The following is a 13,359-nucleotide window of genomic DNA, read 5'->3' as shown; positions in this document are numbered from 1 at the left end:
ACTATTACAGGACTGACACTGGCTTGCAAGCCGTAATATTACAGGACATACAGTGAGAGGGTTAATATTTGAAGTGTATGGGTACTTGAAAACAGAATTTTTATTATTGCAATTCAAATGGTTTAATGTTTTCTTAAAAGTTTTCTTCTAACAATATTGACCTTGATAGGCAGAAGATGGTGATGGAGAATTGAATGAAAGTGGGCTTGTGTGTGTATGGTCTGTGCAAGAACCATCACGGCCCCAGCACATCCTGTGTTGTCGTGCCTCTCCTACTGCTGCCACATTCAGTCCATCTCGTCCATCCCTTGTCTTGTCAGGGCTTGAAGATGGTTCCTTGGCAGCGTGGGATCTGCGGGAGCCACTTCAGTTGCACACACTTAAAATTAAAATTAATGATGTAGATTGGAGAGTTCGAGTGCCTTCTTATGTCACTGGTAAGCAGAAATAGTTTAATGTTTTGTTTTCTGCTGCCATTATATGGTTTTATCATAGAGGTTGATTCCAAACCTCTTTACAAATATCTAGAACTGCAAAAGCTCATTTGTAATCCTCATTTTGTTCAAATGTAGATATTATTAGTTTAGTTCATATATATGTATTACTGTAATTCAGTCATATTTAAAGTTATAACTTCAGTATGTGGTTGAGATATTCAGCACGTCAGCCATCTCCCACTGAGGCAGGATGACCTAAGAAAGAAAGAAGCACTTTCATTATCATTCAACACTTTCCCCATCATTCACACATTATCACTGTCTTTGCAGAAGCTTGCAGATATGACAGTTGAGACATCACTCCAAGCATCCAATATTTCAAACCCCTCCTGTAAAGTGCAGGCATTGTACTTCCCACCTCCAGTCGGCTAACCGGTTTCCCTGAATCCCTTCACAAAATATTACCCTGCTCACACTCCAATGGCTCGTCAGGTCTCAAAAACCATACACAAATAACCCGCACTTGGACCATTGACTTTGTCAATGGTCCAAGTCGGACCGAAACGTCGTCGTAAGCTTCTCTCTTTTATGTGCGGGTTATTTGTGTATCGTTCCAGTCACGGTATTGTGCCTTTTTGTTATTTACTCAAAAACCATTTGTCTCCTATCTAACATGTTCACACATGCCTGCTGCATGTCCAAGTCTCTTCCATACAAAACCTCTTTTACTCCCTCCTTCCATCCTTTCCTAAGATGACCCATACCCCTCCTTCCCTCCATTACAGATTTATACACCCTCTAAGTCATTATATTTTGCTCTATTCTCTAAAATGACCAAACCACCTCAGCAACTCTTCAGCCCTCTGAATAATACTTTTAGTAACTCCACACATCCTAATTTCCACACTACAAATTCTCTGTATAACATTTACAATACACATTGTCCTTAGACACAACATCTCAACTGCCTCCAGCCTCCTCCTTGCTGCAACATTCACAACCCATGCTTCGCACCCATATAAGAGTGTTGGTACCACTGTACTCTCATACATTATATAAAATATAAAAAAGACGTGTAGGAATGATGGCATTTTTTTTGGGGTGGGGAGGGGTCTCCATACCATGGTGGGAAATGATCAATGAGATAAAAAAAAAAAAAGATATATTCAGACTTGAAAGTATTGGTGGTTTTCTTGCAGCATGTAATGATGGTAATGGTGAAGGAAGTAAGATTGTTGCTATTCAGACTGTCACAACCCAACAGGATCTTGAAGGGGCTACTCAAGGATCATTTCAGGTTTGTATTGTAATTCTTGAGTTTGTTATTTTTCCTTTATTTACTTTGTTTTTGTGTGTATATTAAGAGTATTGGTGATAAGGATATAAGAATGCATGTATGTATATAGTTCTTTAAATTTTCTCCCTAAAAACCACTACTTGATAGCTTCTTTACTGCCATTCCAGTGGCATCATATGTATCCATTTTATGGTTAGAGAACACTTTTCACTTTTAATATAGTTGATGATACGGGCAAATGCTAATGCTGGCTTGGGAAAAGTATACTTGTATTGTTTTTATCACATATTCTGATATGGATATGGATTTGGAAAAGGCGTATGACAGGGTGGATAGGGGGGCAATGTGGCAGATGTTGCAGGTGTATGGTGTAGGAGGTAGGTTACTGAAAGCAGTGAAGAGTTTTTACGAGGATAGTGAGGCTCAAGTTAGAGTATGTAGGAAAGAGGGAAATTATTTCCCAGTAAAAGTAGGCCTTAGACAAGGATGTGTGATGTCACCGTGGTTGTTTAATATATTTATAGATGGGGTTGTAAGAGAAGTAAATGCGAGGGTCTTGGCAAGAGGCGTGGAGTTAAAAGATAAAGAATCACACACAAAGTGGGAGTTGTCACAGCTGCTCTTTGCTGATGACACTGTGCTCTTGGGAGATTCTGAAGAGAAGTTGCAGAGATTGGTGGATGAATTTGGTAGGGTGTGCAAAAGAAGAAAATTAAAGGTGAATACAGGAAAGAGTAAGGTTATGAGGATAACAAAAAGATTAGGTGATGAAAGATTGAATATCAGATTGGAGGGAGAGAGTATGGAGGAGGTGAACGTATTCAGATATTTGGGAGTGGACGTGTCAGCGGATGGGTCTATGAAAGATGAGGTGAATCATAGAATTGATGAGGGAAAAAGAGTGAGTGGTGCACTTAGGAGTCTGTGGAGACAAAGAACTTTGTCCTTGGAGGCAAAGAGGGGAATGTATGAGAGTATAGTTTTACCAACGCTCTTATATGGGTGTGAAGCGTGGGTGATGAATGTTGCAGCGAGGAGAAGGCTGGAGGCAGTGGAGATGTCATGTCTGAGGGCAATGTGTGGTGTGAATATAATGCAGAGAATTCGTAGTTTGGAAGTTAGGAGGAGGTGCGGGATTACCAAAACTGTTGTCCAGAGGGCTGAGGAAGGGTTGTTGAGGTGGTTCGGACATGTAGAGAGAATGGAGCGAAACAGAATGACTTCAAGAGTGTATCAGTCTGTAGTGGAAGGAAGGCGGGGTAGGGGTCGGCCTAGGAAGGGTTGGAGGGAGGGGGTAAAGGAGGTTTTGTGTGCGAGGGGCTTGGACTTCCAGCAGGCATGCGTGAGCGTGTTTGATAGGAGTGAATGGAGACGAATGGTTTTTAATACTTGACGTGCTGTTGGAGTGTGAGCAAAGTAACATTTATGAAGGGATTCAGGGAAACCGGCAGGCCGGACTTGAGTCCTGGAGATGGGAAGTACAGTGCCTGCACTCTGAAGGAGGGGTGTTAATGTTGCAGTTTAAAAACTGTAGTGTAAAGCACCCTTCTGGTAAGACAGTGATGGAGTGAATGATGGTGAAAGTTTTTCTTTTTCGGGCCACCCTGCCTTGGTGGGAATCGGCCGGTGTGATAATAAAAAAAAATAAAAAAAAAATTACTTAAACAGTGTATACACTAGTTAAACAATATATACATAGTTTAACAATGTTCAATACAATTTGTATTAAATACTGTTGATGAATGAAACACATACAGTACTTGGGTATCTTTAATGCCAAAATGTTGTGCCTCTGCAGCAGGCCTCTGCTTGACTGAAGAAGCCTGCTGTGCAAGTGAAACATTTAGGCAATAAAGACACCCAAATGTTGCACATGTATACTATTCATCAACAGAATGTGGTGCCCAGAAAGTTATCTCTGATTAAAACACAGAGTTTCTACAGGAATAATAGGTTCCAAGTTTTGAAAAATCAGCCAGCAAACAATTTTAAGGAACACATTAATATCATAAGAGAGATACCTATTATGTTAATATAATGATAAATTCTTTTACTTTTGGCAGGTGGTGACACTGACAGGTGATGGGAAGGTTACGTGGTGGGTGGTAGTGCGTGTGCCTCTTACCACTACTGTTGCTGATCTTGGCCTTGGCAAGAAACATGGAAACTATGGCAGTGAAGAGAGTAAGGCTGGAGTGTCCCCACACCTGGGGGCTGCACCCTGGGCAAGAGTTGCTCTCAACCGCACAGCTACCATCAATGTTGGCTCTACTCTGTATGGGTAAGAAAACATATATGAATGCTGTTGTTTGCAACAATAGCATTCATATACTATACTATATTAAATGCTGTGGCTATGTACAATAGTAATGCATTACAAAAACATTTTACTTGGAAAAGTTTTGCTTTTGGGAGCTTGGTCAGTCCAATATGGCATGATAGACTTGGTATATGTACACACACAGTGAACCCTTGAATTAATGGACTAATAGTGGGCAAGGGGGTGAATGTTATTGCTGATTGTCTGTAGATTCCAAATTATGAAATTTATTTTTCAAGAACGTAACATAAGTGGACAACGTTTGGAATCAGCAGACTAGACCCATTGATTCAGAAGACTACCAAACACTGAGAATATAGGTATTGTAACCTGTAAAACAGTACAGTACTATTCAGGTACAGTGCTGTATTATAAATACAGTACCTGCATAGTATTGTAAATAAAAATGAGGTTGAAAGTGTTGCTGCTACATGTACAGAAGAATACAGTAATTTTATAGCAATTTACAGTAATTTTACTTTCCACAGTAAAGAGGTGAGATAAGGTGTAAACTGGTGTGATCAATAGTGGTGACTCAGAATAACATTTAATCTGGGTTAAAAAGAGCTGTAAATCTCCACTAGTAGAAGTGTAGTTGGCTGAGAAGACATTGATGGCTGAGAAGACATGGATAGCTGAGAAGACATGGATGGCTAAGAAGACTTAGATGATTGAGATGTTCAATGACAATACATAGTCTAAGAATTCATAATTGTGACTAATAGGCCTTCAGTTCACTTTTGTCAGAAAGGTCAGTGTATCTGATAAGAACATTAGTCACATCTTGTACAACTGGCAGTTTTGGTTGCCTCTCAACTACCACCACCCAAGAAATTAAATAGGGTGACCTTCACAATAAAATGGGATGGGAATGGGAGACATAAACACACATTGGATATACAAGCACCCTTCCTTGAGAAAAGCAAGACTGGAGATCCTACAGGCCTTCAGAAAGAACTCGGTTATAACTTCTCTCTTAGTCCTAATGACCTGATGCCTCCCTCATCTGATTTCTTTTTTTTCTATACATCACTTATAATATCTCATGCCTTATATTGGAGTGAAGAGCTTCCTAATAAAATGTTCGTGTCTTGTTTACATTGTTGGTATACATGTACCAGGTTCCTGTAAACATACAGTAGTAAATTTGAAATACTGCTCAGGAAAGAAATAAACATTACATATAACTTTTACTAAAAAATGTTTAATTTTCATCTCTTTAGCTTAATTAATTAGGATGAGATGAATTATATTATAGTGTTTATAATAATTGTGCATCATGTGCTAAACAGTGTAATCCATACAAGTTTATTGCTTGTTTTTAATATAATGAAGTTATGGATCATGTGTAATATTAGGTGTTTTGTGAATATTCGATGGCTGATGTAGTCCTTAACCGACAAATCAGATTTACATGCAGTTATAAAATGCAGCAGTGTGAAAGTGTAAGAGTCTTCACTTGATTTCCCAAGTAAAGGATACACATAAATGTAATTAAAATGTGCATTATTTAATATGTAATATGGAGAAGACTGCACAAACAATGAAAATTAATAAAAAATTTTATTTTCTTCTGGAGGTAAAGACATTATTTATTAAAATGGAGAAAGAAGAATATTTGATTTAAGTGATCGTTTTCAGAACTAGCATTGTGAAATTTATGAAAATTACTGATGTGTTGGAAAATTTTGAAGGGTAAGTCCAAAAATGTTTCATAAAATAATTCTGTTTCATAATATGATGCCTGATGTCTGAAGGACGGGTGGGGATATGTGTAGTTTTGAACTGTAGTATTGGCATGCCTCTTACAAGACAATGATGGAGTGAGCATGGTAAAATTGTTTCTTCTGTTTAGGTCACCCTACCTTGACTGGATACGGCCAGCGTGTTAAAAAAGTAAATATGATGTGTGTGTGCATTGAACAATAGTATAAGTCTCTGTAATAAAGTGTATGGTATTGAGGGGAGCCTGTCCTTATGAAGACTCATATGCACTAGTGTTGAGAATAACAACTGCCAGAGCAGGAATGATGACTTGGGGGCTTCAAAATTGTTGTATTTTTCAGTGAAGCAGCACTAACTGCAGGCATCAACTGTCACAGCTTGAAGATAGATCCAAATGATTCTAGTCAACTTATTGTTGCCACCGGGAGTGGAGCCGTTGCTCGCTGCTCGCGCCACAACTCCAGGTTGAATCCCAAGTCATATGTACCAGAAATTGGTCAGTATCAAGGTGTTATTGGTAATTTAGATTATTATAAAATGGATATATAATTAATTTAATGTAACATAAGCTTTTGGATCTTGTTGATTGCTATGACTTTTATGGAGATTTTTTCGTTGCAGGTATAGTGTTCTTTCTGTATATTGACATTGTATTTTTATGTTTATGCAGTAAAACCTTTATTTTACAATGGATGAAGATTTATTGGACTTTGGATGTTTTCATTCCTCAGAAGCTTTCTTTCCCCATCCTTTCCCATCAAGGAGGGTGACCCAAAGAAGAAAATTCATTCCCATCATTCATTCAGTTGCTATCCTTCCAGCAGTGTACTGACATCACACTTCTGATTACCCTCCGACTACAATATTCACACCCCTCCTTCAGAGTGCAGGCACTACTTTCCACCTCCAGAACTAAATAAAGTCTGGCTAGCCAATTTCCCTGATTGATGTTATCTTACTTATACTTCAACAGCATGTCAGGTTACAAAAGCCTTTCATATTGTTTGTATTACTCCTATCTTAAGACTGCCCAAAATGCTGTGCATAACTATGGAATTTTCTTTGTAAGAAATATATGCTATTAACCTACTATTGTTAAATAAATGGCTAAATGGGTAAAGGTGATATCATTAACTAAGCTTTTTACATTAGAGTATTTGCATTCATTCAAAATTAGCATTCTGTTTCAGAACCTGGATGTGAGGCTTTGTGTCTGGCAGTCTGTCCTCATGATATTCGATACATACTAGTAGGCAGTGGTGATGGCGTTGTACGTCTTCACAGCACAAGCACAGACCGACCACTCACCTCATGGCAATCTGCACCAGATTCATCACCAATTGTTGATCTGCAGTGGTCACCAGCTCGTCCATGTGTCTTCTATGTTTTGGATTCACTTTCAAGGTTAATTGATCAGCCACTCAGTTTCTTGGAATTTATATATTATGTAGTATTTGATTTGTCTCCATGGGGAAGTTGAGAAGAATCCTCCCTCCATAACCCATGTGTGTCATAAGAGGTAACTAAAATGCCAGGAGCAAGGAGCTAGTAACCCCTTCTTATAAATTACTAAATGTAAAAAGAAAAACTTGTTTCTTCTTTTTTGGGTCACTGTACCTCAGTGGGAGATGGCCAATGTATTAAAAAATAAGTAAATATTTGACAATGCAACTTTTCTTGCCAGTTTTATAACTAGAAAATATGTGACACTTACAGATTTAGAAGATAAACCCAGTCTAATGTACATAGCTGTAATACTGGATATTTGACTCATGAAGTACTAGCTGTCTTGTACCCAAACAAGTTGGCAAGGCTTATGGAATTACCTATTTTCCAAGGAATTTGCTCTAGCAATCACACTGTATGTATACAGTATTTACATCTGAACCCCTGTATGAATCATGCTCTGCTAAATGTCTGGATGCTTACCTTTGGCCTTGTTTTGGGTTTTGCTCTGTATTTGGCTTAGTAAGGATCTACACCAAGTATAGGTGACCCAAAGGTCTTGCACTCGCTACACTAATTCAGTTCAGTAAGCCATCTGAACTGTAACATCCCCACCTATTCTTTGAGTACAAGCACTGTAACTCCCACTGGCAGAACTGAAGCAGCTAGCAGTGTAATTTGATTTAGAAACAGATTCATTGTATATGGTATATATAGGCAGGCATTGTACAATGATTAGAGTACAAGCCTTTTAGTCTTAAGCCATTTTGCCATGGGTTTGAATCTTGCCTGTTCTGAGTTTATGCTTTGAGCTTATTCCATTATTATTGGTTTTTTTCACTTTGGAAGATTGGCACTTGTACTGTACAGTGCAGAAACCAGTAATGTACAATATAATATCTTTGTTGTTAACTTTGTGTTGTGTTACAGGCTGTATGTGTGGGACCTGAGTGCAGGTGACATCTTCCCTGTGTTAACAGTAGAGTCTGGGGGACTTGTGGGAGGTAGCTTACAAGCATTCCATATAGCTACAACCAGCATAAATTCTCACCATTCTCTTCATGCTGTAAGTATTATTTTAGCTACTTGTCTTTATATTTCCATGATGTAGTGTCAAAAGGGTTTATTCACATTTTCCAAGTATTGAATACCTAACAGTTTTTAAGTTTCAGGAACTTTTGAAACTACAGTATTTCATTGCTTTGGCTTGTATACAAACAAAGTGATTTTCACTGGGGAACAATGGATTCAACAGTTAAAAGCAAAACAGGAGCCATTACATGAGGTAGTGACTTTTATTGAGAAAAGGGATATAACACCTCTTAGGAGTGAAGAAATACCAGACGCGAGTCTTTGGGTAGAATGAGTGGGGATAAAGCAGCTGGGGTAGATGGGATTAAGACAAAAATATTAAATCAGGTGGGTATATAGCTTTGAAGTGGTTGGTGCATGTGTACAATAAAATGCAGATGTGATTTACACAGATTTTGCAAAGGCGTTTGACAAATGTGATCATGGAGTGATAACTCACAAAATGAGGGTCATGGGCATTATGGGGAAGGTGGGCAGATAGATTTTCAAGTTCCTAAAACAAAGAAAACAAAATAGTAGTAGTAAACAGGGCAAACTCCAGCATCAGTGAGGTCCAAAGCTGGGCGCCCCAAGGAACTGTCCTGGCACCCTTGCTGTTTCTCATCCTCATAGCATAGATAAAAACACCAGTCACAAATAAAATGAAAGGAACACATAAAAGACGTGGGAATAATTATGTCAGCTGACCTTTCTTTTAAGGACCATAACAAGACAAAGATCTCGACAGCCAGGAAGATGACAGGGTGGGTATTGAGGACTTTCAAAACAAGGAAAATGATGCTGATGGTGACACGCTTCAAATCGCTAGTGCTCCCTCATTTAGAATATTGCTCAGTGCAGGAAAAATATCAGAGCTGGAACAAATACAGAGATGGCTTATGGCTCACATTGAGCCAGAAAGCATCGAAATTACTGGGAATGCCTTCAAGTTTTGAACTTGTACTCACTGGAGTGGAGGAGAGAGAGATGCACTTCAGTAAGGCTTTCGATAGAGTTCCTCACCAGAGGCTATTGAGGAAACTTAAGGTACACGGAATACGAAGAGAAATTTTTTCCTGTGTAGAGGCATGGCTGACAAATAGGCAGCAGAGAGTTTGCATAAATGGGGAGAAATCAGAATGGGGGCACGTCACAAGCGGTGTTCCTCAGGGGTCAGTGTTGGGCCCGTTGTTGTTCACAATTTACATAAATGACATAGATGAGGGAATAAATAGCGACATAAGCAGATTTGCTGATGACACCAGAATAGGCCGTCCAATTCATTCTAATGAGGACACTAGAGCACTCCAGGATGATTTCAATAGACTGATGCAATGGTCGGAGAAGTGGCAGATGCAGTTTAATATTGACAAATGCAAAGTTCTAAATGTTGGACAGGTAAATAAGCATGCCACATATAAACTAAATAATGTAGATCTTAATACTACTGATTGTGAAAAGAATTTAGGAGTTCTGGTTAGTAGTAATCTAAAACCAAGGCAACAGTGCATTAGTGTTTGCAATAAAGATAACAGAATTCTTGGCTTCATATCTAGAAGTATAAATAATAGAAGTCCTCAGGTTGTTCTTCAACTCTATATATCCTTGGTTAGGCCTCATTTAGACTATACTGCTCAGTTCTGGTCACCGTATTACAGAATGGATATAAATGCACTGGAAAACATACAGAGGAGGATGACAAAGATGATCCCATGTATCAGAAATCTTCCCTATGAGGATAGACTGAGGGCCCTGAATCTGCACTCTCTCGAAAGGCGTAGAATTAGGGGGGATGTGATTGAGGTGTACAAATGGAAAACAGGAGTAAATAAAGGGGATGTAAATAGCGAGCTGAAAATTTCCAGCCAAGACAGGACTCGCAGCAATGGTTTCAAGTTGGAAAAATTCGGATTCAGGAAGGATATAGGAAAGCAGTGGTTTGGTTATGGAGTTGTGGATGAGCAGAACAAACTCCCAAGTACAGTTATTGAGGCTAAAACGTTGTGTAGTTTTTAAAATAGGTTAGATAAATACATGAGTGGGTGTGAGTTGGACCAGACTAGCTTGTGTTGCTGGGTCTGGTGCCGTGCTCCTTCCTTGAGTGGAGGTGACCAGACTGGGTGGGTCATTGGGCTGATCTGGGGAGGGGGACATGGACCTGCTCCACATGAGTCAGTAGGCCTGTTGCAGTGTTCCTTCTTTCTTAGGTTCTTATGTTCTTATAATATATACCTGGAAAGTACTTGAGGGCCTGGTCCCAAATCTGCACACTGCCATAACAACATACTGGAGTGAGACATATGGGAGGAAGTATAAAATAAACCCAGTGAGGAGCAAGGGTGCAGTGGGGACAATAAGGGAACACTGTATCAACATCCAGGGTCCCAGACTATTCAACATTTTACCAGAAGATATCAGAAACATGGCTAGAGCAAGTGTAGAAACCTTCAAGAGGAAACTGGACAAGTATCTTCACCAGATGACAGGTCAACCAGGCTGTGATGGATATGTGGGACAGCGGGCCTCCAGCAGCAACAGCTTGGTTGACCAGGCAAGCACCACACGAGTCTGGCCCATGGCTGGGTATATCAGAGGTATGCATGAAAGGGGAAAGGTACCTAGGGCTTGGCAGAGAGTATGCATATTCTTTTGTATAAGGGGAAAAGAGGCTAAAACCGTGTGAAAAAATTATAGGGAAATGAGCTTACTAAAGTATACTGAATAGTCAGTGGTAGAATATATGGAAAGAATTAAGGGTAGAACAAGGTAGGATTGCAGAGAAACAAGATAGGTTCAGGAAGTGTAAAGATGTGTAGACCAGTTTACATTGAAACACATAAGTGAACAATTATTTTTTTTTTATTATTATCACACTGGCCAATTCCCACCAAGGCAGGGTGGCCCGAAAAAGAAAAACTTTCACCATCATTCACTCCATCACTGTCTTGCCAGAAGGGTGCTTTACACTACAGTTTTTAAACTGCAACATTAACACCCCTCCTTCAGAGTGCAGGCACTGTACTTCCCATCTCCAGGACTCAAGTCCGGCCTGCCGGTTTCCCTGAACCCCTTCATAAATGTTACTTTGCTCACACTCCAACAGCACGTCAAGTATTAAAAACCATTTGTCTCCATTCACTCCTATCAAACACGCTCACACATGCCTGCTGGAAGTCCAAGCCCCTCGCACACAAAACTTCCTTTACCCCCTCCCTCCAACCTTTCCTAAGCCGACCCCTACCCCTCCTTCCTTCCACTACAGACTGATACACTCTTGAAGTTATTTTGTTTCGCTCCATTCTCTCCACATGTCCGAACCACCTCAGCCCTCTGGACAACAGTTTTGGTAATCCCGCACCTCCTCCTAACTTCCAAACTACGAATTCTCTGCATTATATTCACACCACACATTGCTCTCAGACATGACATCTCCACTGCCTCCAGCCTTCTCCTCACTGCAACATTCATCACCCATGCTTCACACCCATATAAGAGCGTTGGTAAAACTATATTCTCATACATTCCCCTCTTTGCCTCCAAGGACAAAGTTCTTTGTCTCCACAGACTCCTAAGTGCACCACTCACCCTTTTCCCCTCATCAATTCTATGATTCACCTCATCTTTCATAGACCCATCCGCTGACACGTCCACTCCCAAATATCTGAATACATTCACCTCCTCCATACTCTCTTCCTCCAATCTGATATGCAATCTTTCATCACCTAATCTTTTTGTTATCCTCATAACCTTACTCTTTCCTGTATTCACTTTCAATTTTCTTCTTTTGCACACCCTACCAAATTCATCCACCAATCTCTGCAACTTCTCTTCAGAATCTCCCAAGAGCACAGTGTCATCAGCAAAGAGCAACTGTGACAACTCCCACTTTATGTGTGATTCTTTATCTTTTAACTCCACGCCTCTTGTCAAGACCCTCGCATTTACTTCTCTTACAACCCCATCTATAAATATATTAAACAACCACGGTGACATCACACATCCTTGTCTAAGGCCTACTTTTACTGGGAAATAATTTCCCTCTTTCCTACATACTCTAACTTGATCCTCACTATCCTCGTAAAAACTCTTCACTGCTTTCAGTAACCTACCTCCTACACCATACACCTGCAACATCTGCCACATTGCCCCCCTATCCACCCTGTTATACGCCTTTTCCAAATCCATAAATGCCACAAAGGCCTCTTTAGCCTTATCTAAATACTGTTCACTTATATGTTTCACTGTAAACACCTGGTCCACACACCCCCTACCTTTCCTAAAGCCTCCTTGTTCATCTGCTATCCTATTCTCCATCTTACTCTTAATTCTTTCAATAATAACTCTACCATACACTTTGCCAGGTATACTCAACAGACTTATCCCCCTATAATTTTTGCACTCTCTTTTATCCCCTTTGCCTTTATACAAAGGAACTATGCATGCTCTCTGCCAATCCCTAGGTACCTTACCCTCTTCCATACATTTATTAAATAATTGCACCAACCACTCCAAAACTATATCCCCACCTGCTTTTAACATTTCTGTCTTTATCCCATCAATCCCGGCTGCCTTACCCCCTTTCATTTTACCTACTGCCTCACGAACTTCTCCCACACTCACAACTGGCTCTTCCTCACTCCTACAAGATGTTGTTCCTCCTTGCCCTATACACAAAATCACAGCTTCCCTATCTTCATCAACATTTAACAATTCCTCAAAATATTCCCTCCATACTTAGATAAAGGTAAGGAACTTTTCATTGCATTTATGAACTTAGAATGGCATTTGATAGGGTGGATAGTGGAGTAATGTTGCAAATGTATGGAATAGGTGGTAGGTTACTTAACCCTTTCAGGGTTGGTGCCGTACTAGTACGACTTGCACGCCATGGTTGGTGCCGTACTAGTACGCATAAATTCTAGCACCTTCAAATCTAGCGAGAGAAAGCTGGTAGGCCTACATATGAAAGAATGGGTCTATGTGGTCAGTGTGTGCAGTATAAAAAAATCCTGCAGCAAACAGTGCATAATGAGAAAAAAAACTCCGGCCATGTTTTTGGTTTA

General features: G+C 39.9%; 1 protein-coding gene across 1 annotated transcript in view; it reads left to right on the top strand.

The window, feature by feature from the left end:
* The window catches only part of LOC128691924 (cytoplasmic dynein 2 intermediate chain 1-like), a 73,486-nt gene that overhangs the window by 48,649 nt on the left and 11,478 nt on the right, over nucleotides 1-13,359 (top strand). The window contains exons 12-17 of the mRNA XM_053780907.2: nucleotides 170-437; nucleotides 1,637-1,734; nucleotides 3,798-4,015; nucleotides 6,121-6,275; nucleotides 6,970-7,183; nucleotides 8,156-8,291. Coding sequence (XP_053636882.2) covers nucleotides 170-437; nucleotides 1,637-1,734; nucleotides 3,798-4,015; nucleotides 6,121-6,275; nucleotides 6,970-7,183; nucleotides 8,156-8,291 — 1,089 coding nt within the window. The remainder of the gene's footprint in view (nucleotides 1-169; nucleotides 438-1,636; nucleotides 1,735-3,797; nucleotides 4,016-6,120; nucleotides 6,276-6,969; nucleotides 7,184-8,155; nucleotides 8,292-13,359) is intronic.

This window comes from Cherax quadricarinatus, chromosome 4 (genome assembly GCF_038502225.1).
Source record: "Cherax quadricarinatus isolate ZL_2023a chromosome 4, ASM3850222v1, whole genome shotgun sequence".
NCBI classification, from domain to species: domain Eukaryota; kingdom Metazoa; phylum Arthropoda; class Malacostraca; order Decapoda; family Parastacidae; genus Cherax; species Cherax quadricarinatus.
Note: the sequence above shows the minus strand (reverse complement) of the source record. Positions and strands in the feature narration are given on the sequence as shown.